Below are 15,794 nucleotides of genomic sequence, written 5' to 3'. Positions count from 1 at the left end.
GCCTCCTATCAGTTTCATTCGAATGCATTTTGTACCTGACTAGGATAATGTCCTGGGGGTCACTGACCCACACTTGTTTTAAGGCTTTGGCTCATGTTACAGCTCATGTGCTTAGTTGTGGGTCAACAACCCTCAGGACCACCTCTAAAGGGCCAACTGCACTAATGCCTGAGACTCTGCATCAGCTGTTTTTAGAAATGAAGAAGCTTCTTAGAAGGTGAAAGGGAGGTGGACGGTCTTCATCAGCCAAAAATCTGTCCAGCTGTCTTTTTTTCAAGCACTCAAGAATAAAGGAAATTTAGAAAAACACCCAAACGCCAGTACAAAGAAGAGACAGTTACTTATGTTTATTGAATGTATTGCAGACATGTATTGCATCAAAACAGACAGAAACTTTACTTTGTTCATTTTACAGTAGTAGCGCCATTAAAGGTGTGCGTTTGAGCCTTTCATGCTTTGTTCCATTGTAATGAGGATGTGTTACCACGGTGAGGCAGTGCTGCTTCAGTCTTAATGATCTGACATCTGACACTCAACTACTTAGCAGCTGAAGTACAAAGGATCTCCCTGTTTTTGTTGGAAAGATGGACAAATATAGCGAAGGTCATTTCTGACACTCTAAGGCTTATTAGGCCTCGAACAAAATCTGGATTGTAGTCAGGACTGTAAGGAAAATTAAAGTTTAGCCTAAATTAGGTTGTGTTACTACCCTGTGTCCTTGAATTATATAAATCACCAGATCATTTTCCTGCAAAGGTAAGATTACTGCAGATATTCTTTCCTGTAAAAGCTGTGTGTTGGAAACTATTATCACCAAAATGTACTTAAGAGTCAATTTGTTCAATCAGGCATGATTAGCCCTGACAACATTGGAGTATGTGTATATATATATATATATATATATATATATATATATATATATATATATATATATATATATATATATATATATATATATATGCAAAGCAAAGTAGTCTAACCACTACGCTATCCAGCAAAGCAGCTGGATAGCGTAGTGGTTAGACTACACGCCTTTGGAACAGAGGATCGCAAGTTCGATTCCTGCCTGGGGCGTCTGTATCCAGTAAGGGTCCTAAGGCTAGACCCCCTATGCTAAGCAAGCCTACCGCAGACATGAGCGAGACAGATAAATATGAAGGCATGCCGGCTCGGACGTCGCCCGGATCAACAAGGTCCGCGTCAGGTGTTGAGGAACCAGGGCACCCTGACGAAAAGTGGGCTACTGGAACAAGAAGGCATCGGTGGGCAAGGGACGAAAACAGGGCGTTGTTGGAATGCTACTACGCAAGTAACCCCGGCGGAAGGGGCTACATGAATAGGATGAGGGACCTATGGATTCTTCGATACCCAACATCCACAATGACGGCGAAACAACTAGTAGCTCAGTGTTCCAACATTCGAAAGAAGGGACTGCTCTCACAGCTAGAGATTGACGAGGTACAACACAAATGCTACGGCAAGGAGGAGTCAGGACGCCAGGTCAGGGGGGAGATATCATCACCCCCACCCGAGATTGGGTACATAGCCCCAAGTGTGATAGGAGAAGGATCGTTGAGTGCGAGAGGAACTGACCTGAAAAATAGGATCATGGCCAAGCTTGAAACCTGGATCCCCCGTAGCCGGTTACCAAGATTACGTGAAGTACCCTCAGAAGGTCTGCTAGATGATGTTAATGCAGCACTACGGGCAATACCTACAACCACGATTACCGACACTAACAAGCTGATCTACAATACGGCAGCAGTGATCAGTGAGATGCTTGGCTACAAGTTGAACAGCCACAAGGGGCAGTACCCTCCATGGAGAAGGAGGCTAGAGGGCAAGATCAAAGTAGCACGGAGAGAGGTTAGCCAACTAACGGAGTTGCAGAAAGGTGCGACGAATAAGGTGCCTAAGAAATACAGCAAGCTGTCCATACCTGAGGCCTTGGAAACTGCCAAGCAAAGACTCACAGCCTTGGCCAGCCGCTTGAGGAGGTACACCAGAGAGATAGAAGGCAGGAGAATAAACCAGCTGTTCTCCACAGAACCAGCAAAGGTGTACTCTCAGTGGCAAGGGAACAATAATAAGAGAACAGCACCACCAAGGCTGGAGACGGAGCAATACTGGAAGAGCATATGGGAGAAGGACGCAACCCATAACGGCAATGCTCAGTGGCTAGTGGATCTGAGGGCAGACCACAGCGACCTCCCTGAACAGGGTCCAGTAACCATCACAGTGGCAGATATCCAAGAAAGGGTCTCCAGTATGAAGAGTTGGACAGCACCAGGGCCCGACATGGTTCACGCCTACTGGCTAAAGAAGCTGACTGCACTCCACGAGCGTCTGGCAGCACAAATGAACCAGCTGCTAGTTAATGAGAGACACCCGGAATGGTTAACCGAAGGTCGGACGGTCCTGATCCCCAAGGACCCCAAGAAGGGACCGGTCCCCTCCAACTACCGACCAATAACCTGCCTCAGTACTACATGGAAGCTCCTGTCAGGCATCATATCGGCTAAGATGAACAGGCACATGGGTCAATACATGAGTGGGACACAGAAAGGAATTGGCAAGAATACCAGAGGCGCAAAACACCAGCTACTGGTAGACAGAACAGTCAGCCGAGACTGCAAGACCAGACTGACCAACCTGTGCACTGCCTGGATTGATTACAAGAAGGCCTATGACTCAATGCCCCACAGCTGGATACTGGAATGCCTAGAATTGTACAAGATCAATGGGACCCTAAGAGCCTTCATCAGGAACTCAATGGGGATGTGGCGTACAACACTAGAGGCCAACTCCAAGCCCATAGCACAAGTCACCATCAAGTGCGGGATCTACCAAGGAGATGCTCTGTCCCCACTGCTGTTCTGCATAGGCCTGAACCCCCTCAGTGAGATCATTAACAAGACTGGCTACGGATACCGACTACGGAACGGAGCAGTTGTCAGCCACCTCCTGTACATGGATGACATCAAGCTGTATGCCAAGAGTGAACGAGACATCGATTCACTGATCCACACTACCAGGCTATACAGCAATGACATTGGAATGTCGTTCGGACTGGAGAAGTGTAGTCGGATGGTAACAAAGAGAGGGAAGGTAGTCAGAACTGAGGGGATTGAACTACCAGAAGGCAACATTGCAGACATAGAGGACAGTTACAAGTACCTGGGGATCCCGCAGGCAAATGGGAACCATGAAGAGGCCGCTAGAAAGGCTGCAACCACCAAGTACCTGCAGAGGGTCAGGCAAGTCCTGAGGAGTCAGCTGAATGGTAAGAACAAGATCCGGGCCATCAACACGTACGCCCTGCCCGTGATCAGGTACCCTGCTGGGGTAATAGGCTGGCCAAAGGAGGAGATAGAAGCCACTGACATAAAGACAAGAAAGCTCCTTACCATGCATGGAGGGTTTCACCCCAAGTCCAGCACCCTGAGGCTGTACGCTAAGCGGAAGGAAGGGGGCCGGGGACTGGTGAGTGTCAGCACCACAGTCCAGGATGAGACAACGAACATCCAAGAATACATTGGGAAGATGGCCCCAACTGACCGAATGCTCAGTGAATACCTCAGGCAGCAGAAACCAAAGAAAGAGGAGGGAGACGAGGAACCATCATGGAAGGACAGGCCCCTGCACGGTATGTACCACCGGCAGATAGAGGAGGTGGCTGATATCCAGAAATCCTACCAGTGGCTGGACAAAGCTGGACTGAAAGACAGCACAGAGGCACTAATCATGGCAGCACAAGAACAAGCTCTGAGTACAAGATCCATAGAGGCTGGGGTCTATCACACCAGGCCAGACCCCAGGTGCAGGCTGTGTAAAGATGCCCCAGAGACAATCCAGCACATAACAGCAGGGTGCAAGATGCTAGCAGGCAAGGCATACATGGAACGCCATAACCAAGTGGCCGGCATAGTGTACAGGAACATCTGTGCCGAGTATAACCTGGAAGTCCCGAGGTCAAAATGGGAGATGCCCCCAAGGGTGGTGGAGAATGACCGAGCTAAGATCCTGTGGGACTTCCAGATACAGACGGACAAAATGGTGGTGGCTAACCAACCGGACATAGTGGTGGTAGACAAACAGAAGAAGACGGCCGTAGTGATCGATGTAGCGGTTCCGAATGACAGCAATATCAGGAAGAAGGAACACGAGAAGCTGGAGAAATACCAAGGGCTCAGAGAAGAGCTCGAGAGGATGTGGAGGGTGAAGGTAACGGTGGTCCCCGTGGTAATCGGAGCACTAGGTGCGGTGACTCCCAAGCTAGGCGAGTGGCTCCAGCAGATCCCGGGAATAACATCGGAGATCTCTGTCCAGAAGAGCGCAGTCCTGGGAACAGCTAAGATACTGCGCAGGACCCTCAAGCTCCCAGGCCTCTGGTAGAGGACCCGAGCTTGAAGGATAAACCGCCCGCAGGGGCGTGCTGGGTGTTTTTTATAAACTTAATGAATGTTACTCTATTAAGGTATGAAATGTAATGAAATGTTGCTCATTTGAGTGTAGTCTTAAGCATGTCATACTCAAGGGTAGAATTCCAGCAAAACAAATGTCTGTCTGCATTACTGAAGTGGAGAACATATTTATATACTTATTTAAAAGCAACAAAAGAAATGTGTAGTGGTATAATTATTGCATATTATAATGCATATATAGGTGAATACTCTTATAACACACAAAATACATAATTTCCCACAAAATTCGTAAAATTAATGCATGCTTAAATTCACAGCCATCTACGTTTTAGGCTGCAGAACAAAATACCTAAAACAAACAAACAAACAAACAAACAAAAAAAAACTCTGTTACTTCCTGATTTCAGCAGAAGTTTTGTCTCTGAGAATTTCGGCAGAAATAACTCTGCCCTTCGACTAAAGCCAGTTCCCATTTATAACCTCAGCAGGGGAGTATAATGGTGTCATTATGTCAAAGTGAAAGTGGTGCTCTTCCATGGACATCACCCGAAGGACTGCAGCGTCATCGTTTCCATGACAACGGACGCTAAATTTTCCTTTAGGATGACGTATGGGAATACTTATGATGTTTGGGACTTACACTTTCACCTTTGCATATTAATGTCAGACTGTAAACTTTATATAGTTTGCCCCATTTAATTTGATTTTTTTTAAATGAATTCTCTAATTTCATTTTTATTTTAAACATGTGAAAAAACGTAACTCAACATCGGGAAAAATCAGCGTGCTGTATTCGTACTTTAGCTAATAACGCATTTCCGTTTAATTATTATTATATTAATAGTTCATACATTTTTTATTTTTTACAAAAAATAAATAAAATATGACCCTTATAATGACCTAAACAACAGAATACTGTTAAGTACACACTAATCTAGTCTTTATTAATCTGTTAATTTGTAATCTATTTTTATACTAATGGCGCTGTGCTTTTACCCATCCTTAATTACCTAACTGATTAAAAAAATTTTTAAAAGATGGCTTTTGTCTGTGATGAAGACCATCACAAATAAAGTTTTACGGAAAGAGACAAACGTAGGGGGCCGTGTCGGCTGTCAGTGGTCACATGACCCGGAAAATGTGGGGCTTAATTCCTGTGTTGGACTGCTCCCAGCTGCTGCGCTTCTGCCCTTCGCAGTGCAAGCCCTTCGTCTTCCCCATCACGACCCCCGACCCTTGGGTGGACCCTCCTAAGCACACCATGTCGGGTAAGGGACTGGCCGACTCTCTCAGACGTTACACTGACATCGGAACCCGGTCGCACCGCATCGGACCGGTCCGGAGCTGAGCTGCACGAACTGCATGCATCCTCCGAAATATCAACGCGTACTTGTCAAACTCTGGGGCTTTAGAGTGGCTGCAGCACCCGCTCCCACGCTCATGTGGTGCACAGAAGTTGCGATTTAGTGGTTTAAATGGTTGTGTAGTCATAGAGTTGCTTTGATGAGTTTCTGCAGAGGTTTGGACCAAAGTAAAGCTGGCGATGGTGAAAAGCAGCACATCCGGTCACAAGCTTCAAAATCGGAGTAGTTTTAAGCGATTAAAAAGGTACAAACGTACAAACAACTACGGATCTAACAAACCGTTGTTGTTGTTGTTGTTTTTTTAATTCACCTTTATTTCAGGCAACATTAGTCCATATAAAAAAAAAAAAAAACCCAAAAACTTCAAGCAGACGAAACTATCACAAAATATGCAGACACTTGTTACAATGTTTAGAAAAGCGGGAGGTGTACCTTGTGTCACCACGTGTTATAACAGTCAAAGCTCTTACTGTTGAATTTATTGACTCATTCAAACGCCACATAAATTTGTACATATGCCTCAGTAAGGCATGAAAAGGATTCTTAAAAAGATGAGACACCTGCAGTTTTTTCATTATTGCTTTACTGTAATTTTAAAGTCATTTAAAAACAATCGGTCTTCAAAGTTATGCTACTTTATATATACAAGCAGCATAAATATAAGGATATTGAATACTGAGACGTGAGGTGCTTAGACCAAAATATAGCCTTAAATACAATTACTACTGTAGTTGCTCCCTATCAGCTAACATTTTTAGTCTTACATGGATGTTTATTAGTGTTAATTAGTATGCCCATAGCTGATAAGTACATCTGGATTTCACAGGGTGGGCATGTGGGAATTCCCTGTGTTACCTCACCCACAGTCATGATTTCATCATACAAACTGTAGTGAGTTGGATGAGCCTAGGACCAAGACTGAAAGCCAGCTGGTGGCATATTTACAGTACACAAATGTGAGTGGTTTTGGTATTTTATTTTTCACCAAAAGTTTGTACAACTACTTGTAGAGAAGCATGAGGCTGTATCCATGCAGTGATTAGTCTATAGCCAGAAAACTGAACAAGTTTTGATCTGCAAATCTGCTTTTTGCATTTTTAGATATATTTTTTTCTTTTTCAGTAAAAATCAGTGTGCACAGCAAAATGTAATACTTGTTTAGAAGCCGTGTAAACCTTTTCAGTCTGTTTTTGATTGTTTTGTGGCTTGCCCTCCCCTCTACTCAAACAGGTAACAATTTTCTCTAGACTTTATCCCTCAGCGTCTTACGTGTGCTTTTATTTTTTTAGAAATACATTGTTAACTTCCTGTTTTTGTTCAGTAAACTCTCAATGTGGACGTGCGCTGCTGTATGTAGGCTTGAAGTTGTCCCCTCCCCCTTCCTGTCAGTACACTAAAACGTCTTTAGTGTCTCTCTGTGTGTTACTGTGAAAGTCTTAATGTGGCTAACGATTTAATATGGACCATATAGTTATATAATTACTATTATAATGTGTGTACAACACTGTAACACTAACAGTTACATATGTATGCAATTGTCTGCTTCCAGTACAGGTTACTCATGAAACAAGCAACTGCAACACAAAGGTTTGGGATCACGTGTTCTTTAAAAGAAAGCCATACTTGTTTTCATCTAATATAATCATTGCACATTGATTGCAACAGTTCTGATTAGTTTATATCAAATAAAGACAAATGTGATTTTCGTAAACAAAGGAGGCTTTTGAGCAGACTTCACATTTTGAACTGGGTAATCACCATTCTTCACATCATACCTAGAGGTCACGAGGCTTCATGTAGCCACGTTTAACCCTGTGAGAATGCAACACATGCTTCCTGTACTGCCCTGTAGGTGAGAGAAGCCTTTCTTGTACGCTGAAACAGTCTGCTTAGAATTCCTTGAATAAGATCTTAGCAACTGTACAACACAGCCACGTGGGTCAGGTTTCCCAGAAGCCCCCCGACAGCTCATACGTTCAGCTTGATAAATGCTCTCAGCTGGCTCCAGGCCTGCTTTCACTCAACATTGCTTGCCCCCTGTGGTTGCTAATTTATGCTCTAGGGACTCATCATACGCTGACCTTTGCATAACTGGTTTTAGGATGAATAAAATTCGATAAAATGAATTGTATTGATGCAGGAGATTACCGTAATTGCAGAAGGGGATCATGAGGCTTCAATTGATGTCTGCTTTAGAGGAAAAGTGGAAGCGGGGCCACGGGTTTAGTTGGTTTTACTCAAAATTAGTAATACTGCTTCTATTAGCAGTAATACTTTTTATATACATTTATGTAAATGTTGTGGTGAAAAGGGCAGCTTTTTAAGGCCTTCACTAAAAAAGAAAACAGAATCTTAAGAAACTAAAGAAAATAAAACGAAATCAAATGCAGTCTTCAAGGATAATTCACCTCTTACTTAATTTAATACAGAGTTGAATGAAAAGACCTGTGGGACCTGCTGTTGACATAATAAAATGCACTTTTTCCTGTCTTTTTGCAGAAAGATGGTATTTAAGACATTCATATTTAAAGTTGTCGGAATGTATAAAGGTTTTTAGCCTGTGACTGAAAGACACATGAAGTTATGGCAGTAATGTTATGATGCATTATTCTTCTGGCTCAGTGTGTGAATGTGTGTGTTTCCGCAAACAGACCAAGCTTTTGTGACACTGGCCACAAATGACAGCTATGCAAAGGGAGCGATGGTCCTCGGCCAGTCGTTACGAAGCCACAACACAACCAGGAAGCTGGTCGCTCTCGTGGGGCCACATGTTGCAGAACCTTGCAGGTAACAGCATCAGCTGTTTAGCCATTACCGGAGGATAAGAGGTGACATACATGCTGATGTAAATCATACCGTCTGCTCTATAGAGATGTGCTGCGCTCCATTTTTGATGAGGTGCATATGGTGGACGTGATGGATTCAGGCGATTCAGCTCATCTGGCCTTGATGAAACGTCCGGACCTGGGGGTGACGTTCACCAAACTGCACTGCTGGACGCTCACGCAGTACAGCAAGTGTGTGTTCATGGACGCTGACACACTGGTGAGAAAGAGATCTGTTAACAGCACAAAAACCACACAGCACTGGCTCTTTTTTGTAGCGATGTAAAGACACAGTGGACATCTAAAATACTTTCCTTGTCGAACCTCTCCCGTTTTTATAAATGATTCTTAATACATCTATATTTATGCATTCAGGTGCTGTCCAACATAGATGAACTCTTTGAGAGAGAGGAGTTATCTGCTGCTCCAGATCCTGGTTGGCCAGATTGTTTCAACTCTGGGGTATTTGTCTTCAGACCATCCAATGAGACCCACGAGAAGCTCATCACATTCTGTGGTGAAAATGGCAGCTTTGATGGCAAGTGAATCTGTGTAAATACATCCAAACATAATATCGTCTACAGTGAAAAGTAAGGGCCAGCTGTGGTCCTTCTTGTCTTATCGTGCTTAAACTCTAACAGCTAAACTGCAGATAAAAAGTTTACAATTTCCATTATTTAACCTGCTCATCTGCAAATTATAACAACAGTAAAGGTGACGAGAGCTATTTCCTCATTGCTGTAGTTATATGCTCATCAAGCAAAAGGAAGCCATTCCTGAAGTAAATCTCTGGGAATCATGAATATCTGTATAAATCACTGCTGCAATATATCGAGTAGCTGTTAACAACTTATATGGTTGAGATCACTGTTCCTGGCACCATGATGGAGAAAAATATTTATATTTTTCAGTGAAAAGTGGTTTCCAAATGTCTCCTTAGTGGCCTTGTAGGCAGCCTTTTGTGGGAATGGCTGGTGGTATTTAGTGTGAACACTAAACACTCTCACCTCTCGAAAGTAATAGGAACTCAGACTTATCTGTCTGCAGAATGACTCGTTGCAGAGGGTTTCTTTGAATAAACAAGTTTGAGTATCTGAATAAACTGTTTGCGTACACTGTCCACTATTTGGACAGTGTATGAACGTGATGGAAAATGGCACCAGAATAAGTGTTTTCAGCATAGTTTAAGTTCGAAGAGATTTTTGTTAACCTTTTTACTTTTATTTTACTATGTCGTTTCAGGAAGTCCCATATCAAAATCAATGATTTAGCTAAGGTAGCAACCAAAGCAATTCCCAAATCAATTAAAAACAAAAAGAAATCAAGTGGACGAAAGATCAAAGCTACTTCTATGATCAGAATTGATTCTGTGACTCAGTAAATAGCTAAATCATAGAAATCTAAAAAAGCTTTTGCCATATGTTGTTACTCATTGTATCTTCCCACAGCGTTGTCAGCACACCCTTTCAGCTTCTATTTTTACATGTCAGATAGGACACAGCCTGTGGGAATGTACAGAATACAATGGCGGTGGGTATTCTTGTATCTACCATAGTGTGTGTGTGTGTGTGTGTGTGTGTGTGTGTGTGTGTGTGTGTGTGTGTGTGTATTACAGCAGTGAGAGAAGAGCGGTCAGATGAGGTGAAAATGCCAGAAACTGAATAACATCTTTATCCTTTATTAGAAAAACACTAAATTAAAAGCGTTATATCGTGAAGTGTATTTGATAATGCTTGTCTGCTTGTCTTTGCCTTCAGGTGGGGATCAGGGAGTTCTCAACAGTTACTTTAACACCTGGGCGACGGCAGATATTTCCAAACACCTCCCCTTTATCTACAACCTCAGCAGCATTGCCATCTACTCCTACCTACCGGCTTTCAAACAGTTAGTATGCAAGCACATGCGCACAGTTTCTCTTTGAAAACTGCAGAAACTAGTAGATGTGAACATGTGAGGAAATACTCAATGCACTCATTATGTGGTTAAGGTGACATAAAACTTCATCAAGGTCAGTTCAAAGGTCTTGTGTTTGTGTGTGTGTCAGTGGTTGGGGGTTAAATTACAAGAAGCCACTGAAACAGATCGCTAGTTTTACCAAAACCTGGCTCGAATAAGAGGAACTAGAGCAGCTATATATGCCGTTTTATTTAAATCGGAACCGTATGTGTCCTTTTGGAGGAGATCGGTGGATGTAGTGTGTCGTCATGATTCATATCTTTGGATTTACAAATGTAATTGCTGTTTAGTAGAGTTTTATAGGAATGTGGCAAGAAACCGTTGCAGGATGTGTGTCATGCAGCTTTTTAAGTACACACTTTAGAATCCATTGGTCATTCTTTGATCAGCAGTCACATCATCAATAAACATCTAGTTCTATTAGCAGCCATAGATGTCCTAACACGACATAACTCCATCATGCTGGTTTGAATCTTGGGGTAAACCCTCTCATTGCTTGATATTTCTCCTGTTTTCATCCAAGTCAATTTTTTTCTCCTCTTCTAGAGTTTCCACTATCAGGAGGTCTGATTACAATAATGTTTTTTCACTTTTTAGGTCCCTGTTGAGAGTTTACATGAACAGCTAACTGTCAGTCTGTTGCTTAATGACTTTTAAACTTGTGAAAACAATTAGGGACTTTTTTCTCTTGAATTTAAGAAAAGTGAATTAAGAGCACCCTTAAGTCACTTCTTCATTGCTTCATTTCAAAACCACTGTTGAAGCAATACACAGAAGCAAAGCTGTGTTCATGTCCAAATAGTTAGAAAGAAAGAAAGAAAGAAAGAAAGAAAGAAAGAAAGAAAGAAAGAAAGAAAGAAAGAAAGAAAGAAAGAAAGAAAGAAAGAGAAAGAAATGGAGGTTGTCTCAAACTGGTTTGCAGTATGACTAAACTGGATCATTCCCACTTTTAAAAAATCCTACTGGAGTTCACAAATTCTCTGGACAAAAGTACAGTGATAATTTTAATTCAGCCCTTCAAAATAAATGTCTTCTTCTTGTCCCCCTTCTTTGTCAGCAAAGCCACAGTTTCTATGTTCACCACATCTTATCCCTAGCATCCTCTTCTCCCACACCAATTCTCTGCATGTCCTCCTTCACTATATCCATTAACTCCTTTTTAGATTTTCCTCTTTACCTCCTGCATTGCAGCTCCATATCCATCATCCTTTGTCCAGTATAGCCACTATCCCTCATCTGCACATGCCTCTCTAATTTCGAGCTGTTCCTCTGATGTACTCATCTGTAATCTTGTGCATTCTGGTCATTTCCAGAATTGACAGGAAATAATCTCATGCTGTAAACTGTAGTTTGTGTGTTGCAAATTTGGTGCAACATTCTAATTTGGACATAGGTGTGAATGTGAGTGTCAACGGTTGTCTGTCTCTCTGTGTTAGACTACTGATCTCTCACAACACTCCATCCCAACTGGGATAGTCTCCAGCACTCCCAAGAATAAGTGGAAGAGAATGGATGGATGGATGAAGTGTTTAGAGCCCTCTCACTGCATGTTTCTCTCGCTCTCCTTTCCCCCTCTCACGGTCTTCTGTTTGTTTGCACAGGTACGGCCAAGGTGCGAAGGTGGTGCACTTCCTGGGCAAAGTGAAACCGTGGAACTACTCCTACGATGCTCAGAGTGGCGAGGTCAAAGGTCAGTCCTCACTTGACCCCTGCGTGCTGCACCCTGACTATCTGCTGATGTGGTGGCAGGTGTACACCAAATCTGTGCTGCCTTTACTGCAGAAGGCCTACGGAGACACTCCCTTCCTCAGCGGCTTTATAGAGCAGAGCGATGAGGTATGTTAACGGTTTGTGGGTCTCGGGTGTGGCTGGTGGGAATGTGATGAAACATTAATGACTATGAATGTATGTGATTTTAGGTGTTGTAGCATGTTGCATAATCAGCATTTCCTGACTGTTTCAAAACTTCTAATTGCATAGCAACTCTTCTTTATATTGCACATATCTTTTAAGTGTGAAATTCCGTCATGTTGAGCAATTACCATATCTTTAAATTGTTTCAATTTCTTGTAAAGCTGCATTTAAAATGCTAGGTTTAGTCATAATAGTGATAGTAAATAAGAGCTGATTGGTTCCACATTCCTCAGCACCAGACGATGTCTGTCGCTAGTGTCATTCCTCTCAGCAGTGCCACAACTGCATGAATAGCTTACTGTCATCAGTGAGCCGTGCTGGGACCTTCAACTGTTTAACACAGAATAGCAGGAAGTTGTCGTGCAGTCTGTAAGTCACAGCACTGTAGTGAAATAGCTCTGTCACAAAGGAGCGCTGCCAAAAGCCTGTGGCTTTGCCTAACAGCCTGAAACTGTGCCATGTTGTGTCACACTTACATGTTTATACAGACAAGCAGGAGGAGAAACGTAATTTTCCATTTGCTATGACTAACTTTTTAAGACTATAGTGGTGTAGTTCTTTAGATCTGGACTCGGATCTCTTTTATTTGGCATTTTTATAGAAGACTTTAAATGATGAGTAGAAATTCGACATAATTTTTGATCCAGCTGCATTAATGACAGTATCAAGAAATCTCACTAAAAAAGTGATTAGAATGCATGTTTAAAGTTTGATATTTGAAGATTTTTCTCTTCATACTCATAATTGTATATCTATGAGTATGATAGTCTGAAAGGATTATGATGTGTAAAAAAAACAAACAAAAAAACTAAATTAAGGGGGATAAACTGATTTGAGACTGTTGTGAATCAGGAAACAACTTCTGGTATTAAAATATTTGTTTAAGTTATAAATTCTACCTGATTCTTCACCTGATGCAGTTTATTAAGTGCACATCCAGCATCTAGAACTGTTTATTTTTATAGTGTTATGATAAATTATCTCAGAAAATAGTGCTACTCTTATCTCCTGCAAAATGTCTCGTTTATATTTTTACTGTCCTTAAGAAATGCCTGCACGTACCAAACGTGTCTCAAGGCCAGAAAAGAGCAAATTCCTCTGTGCGGTAATTCCAGCGGAGCATGGCCGGGCTTGAGGAAAGCAGTCCTTATAAAGTATTGCTCTAGTTTCACTTGATGATTCATTCATTCACTCTCCATGTCATGCAGGGTAAGCTTCACGAGGATGTAAGAGAGGAGTCGGTGTCCTCTCCTCCTTCTGTGCCTCAGAAGATTTCATCGTCGGAGCGGAAGCAGCGTTGGGAAGCGGGCCAGATCGACTACATGGGTGACGACTCGTTTGCCAACATCGAGGAAAAACTTAACTCTTTCCTAAAGTAGTGGGCGACCGAGGGAGCGTGACGGACACTAGTTGAAGCTCTGTGAGGTTGGGTGGGGGTGGAAGGTGGGAGTGTAAACCACCACTCAGTGAATCACAGGGGCTTGATTGGCAGGTGACTGGATGAATGCTTCTGAGCAAATTTCGGTCTCCACCTCTGCATCCTGTTAGTGTGCAGAGGGTTAAGTGTGACTAAAACAAAATTCCCATGCACTCCACCTTCCACTTTTTTTTCCTCTTAAAGGAAAAATTGGACATTTTAGGATAAATTACTTTCTTGCTGAGAGTTAGGGGAGAAGATTCACATGGTTTTATAGTAAGTGTGAAGCTATAGCAGCAGCTGACCAACTAACTCCCTTAGCACAGAGACTGCAAATAGTCGTTATTATCCCGTTATTAAGTGCTGTGTATATTCTGAGATGTAATTTAGTTGCATTGCTAACGGTACAAAAAATATGTAGAGAGAGATATTTTAAAGAATCCTAGAGATGTGTATTGTCTATCTGGAGTATTACAGTATAGTAGTATAATGGAGTATTTGTTATGTTGAAAAAAACAAAGCTTAATCCAGTATTTTCACTAATCCCTTACATTAGCAATGAAAGACAGAGGTTGTGGACATCAGCTTCACCCCATGCAAACATTTTAAAAGTCTGGGTAGAGACTGAACATGTATTAATTTGTATAAAATATCTTTGGAGATGCTTTTTACAACTGAAATTTAAAAAAAAAATTAAATTAAATTTTAACTTTCTTTTCCATCCTATTTCCCTGCCCAAGGTTATGTGACCCAATCGCCAAGTGATGTATCGAGGTCAAAAATATTGAGTGGAAGCTGCTAGTCTGTGTCCAAAGTTAACAAAGACTAGCGATTGATTGGAAACTCCCTACAAAAGCAGAAGTGTAAAGAAACAACGGTTCTGTTTTATAACCTGTAACGTATCAATTTTCTTGGCCAAGCACCTTGAGCCACATATATACATAAACGCTGATTTTTATTTTTTCTTTAGCGTTCACAGATGAATTTTATGATGAGAAAATGAACTGCAATCGATGGACCTCCAGGTGCTGGTTGGTCAGTTGTGCTCTGGCTGTTTCTGCAGTTCGAGTCTTCATGCTAAGCGAGGTTATCCAGCTGTGTGGAGCAAATCCTCTCACCAAACTCTTGACAAGAAAGAAAAAAGCTGTAGCTACTTCCTAAAATGTCTGTTCCTTTTAAGTGCACCTGTTGAAAACGGACTCACAGTTCCGAGTCTTCCTGATCTTTGGAAAATCTAAGCAGCTCAGCAGAAATGCAGTCGCTTCAGGATTTTTCCATCTATCCTACTGACAATAAACCTCTATGTCTAAACCACTTTAAAGCAGATATGCAGACAGTTATTAAAATCCCGCTTTACATGACAGTTCACCTCACTGGAGTGCACAGATGAGCGTTCCTGTCTGTGCCTCTGACACTCACCAGCTCCCTGTGACTTCAGCTTTGTGTTGTCTGGTATCGTATTAGAGCAAGACGTGTTGTGTTGTATTTGCATGGCACAGAGTTAAAACATGGATCAGTAATGAGGTGCTTCCACCCACATCTTGTTAACAGTCAGGTTTGTCTTGTGTTTTCGTGGGATTGAACCACAGCGCACTCGTCAGACATCTGTTACCGTCCATCCGTCTCCTGCATGTACGTCCCTGTCAAACTTGCATCAGTGCGTCTGTGCCATTAACTGGGTTTAACTTCTTTACTTCCTTTCTGTAGTGTAACCAGCTGCCTTATTGCTGTTCACTGTTTACAAAACCTCACTTACTGTAACTGCTGCTAGTGGCACAACAGATTGAACGTTGACTCCATCCCTTGCTGTTGCCAATACCCTCTTTGCTTCAATCCTGCCGAGTGCCCCTCAAAACTGTTACCCACAGCTGTAAAACACTCCTAAAACAAGCTG

The 15,794-nt window shown here is 42.3% G+C and overlaps 1 protein-coding gene across 1 annotated transcript; it reads left to right on the top strand.

Moving 5' to 3' along the window:
- Window positions 1-5,550: 5,550 nt before the first annotated feature.
- Window positions 5,551-15,174, top strand: gyg1a (glycogenin 1a). Its single transcript, XM_085391754.1, has 7 exons — window positions 5,551-5,692; window positions 8,440-8,575; window positions 8,659-8,833; window positions 8,989-9,151; window positions 10,371-10,497; window positions 12,171-12,405; window positions 13,692-15,174. Exons 1-7 carry the CDS (start codon window positions 5,551-5,553, stop codon window positions 13,860-13,862), a joined length of 1,149 nt encoding a protein of 382 aa, XP_085247880.1. The 3' UTR covers window positions 13,863-15,174.
- The last annotated feature ends 620 nt before the right edge of the window (window positions 15,175-15,794 follow it).

The sequence above is a fragment of the Rhamphochromis longiceps genome, linkage group LG19, assembly GCF_057381845.1.
Source record: "Rhamphochromis longiceps isolate RC_006_pf linkage group LG19, R_longiceps_female_GT1.1, whole genome shotgun sequence".
Lineage (NCBI taxonomy): Eukaryota > Metazoa > Chordata > Actinopteri > Cichliformes > Cichlidae > Rhamphochromis > Rhamphochromis longiceps.
The sequence above is the reverse complement of the archived record's forward strand: the minus strand, read 5'-3'. Positions and strand labels throughout refer to the sequence as shown.

Bases quoted from the DNA above. Each gene is read 5' to 3' on its own strand.
- gyg1a (XM_085391754.1), top strand. From the start codon at position 5,551: ATGACCCGGAAAATGTGGGGCTTAATTCCTGTGTTGGACTGCTCCCAG. The intron at 9,152-10,370 runs GCAAGTGAATCT...CTTTGCCTTCAG, and splicing joins TGAAAATGGCAGCTTTGATG to GTGGGGATCAGGGAGTTCTC. The intron at 12,406-13,691 runs GTATGTTAACGG...CATGTCATGCAG, and splicing joins TTATAGAGCAGAGCGATGAG to GGTAAGCTTCACGAGGATGT.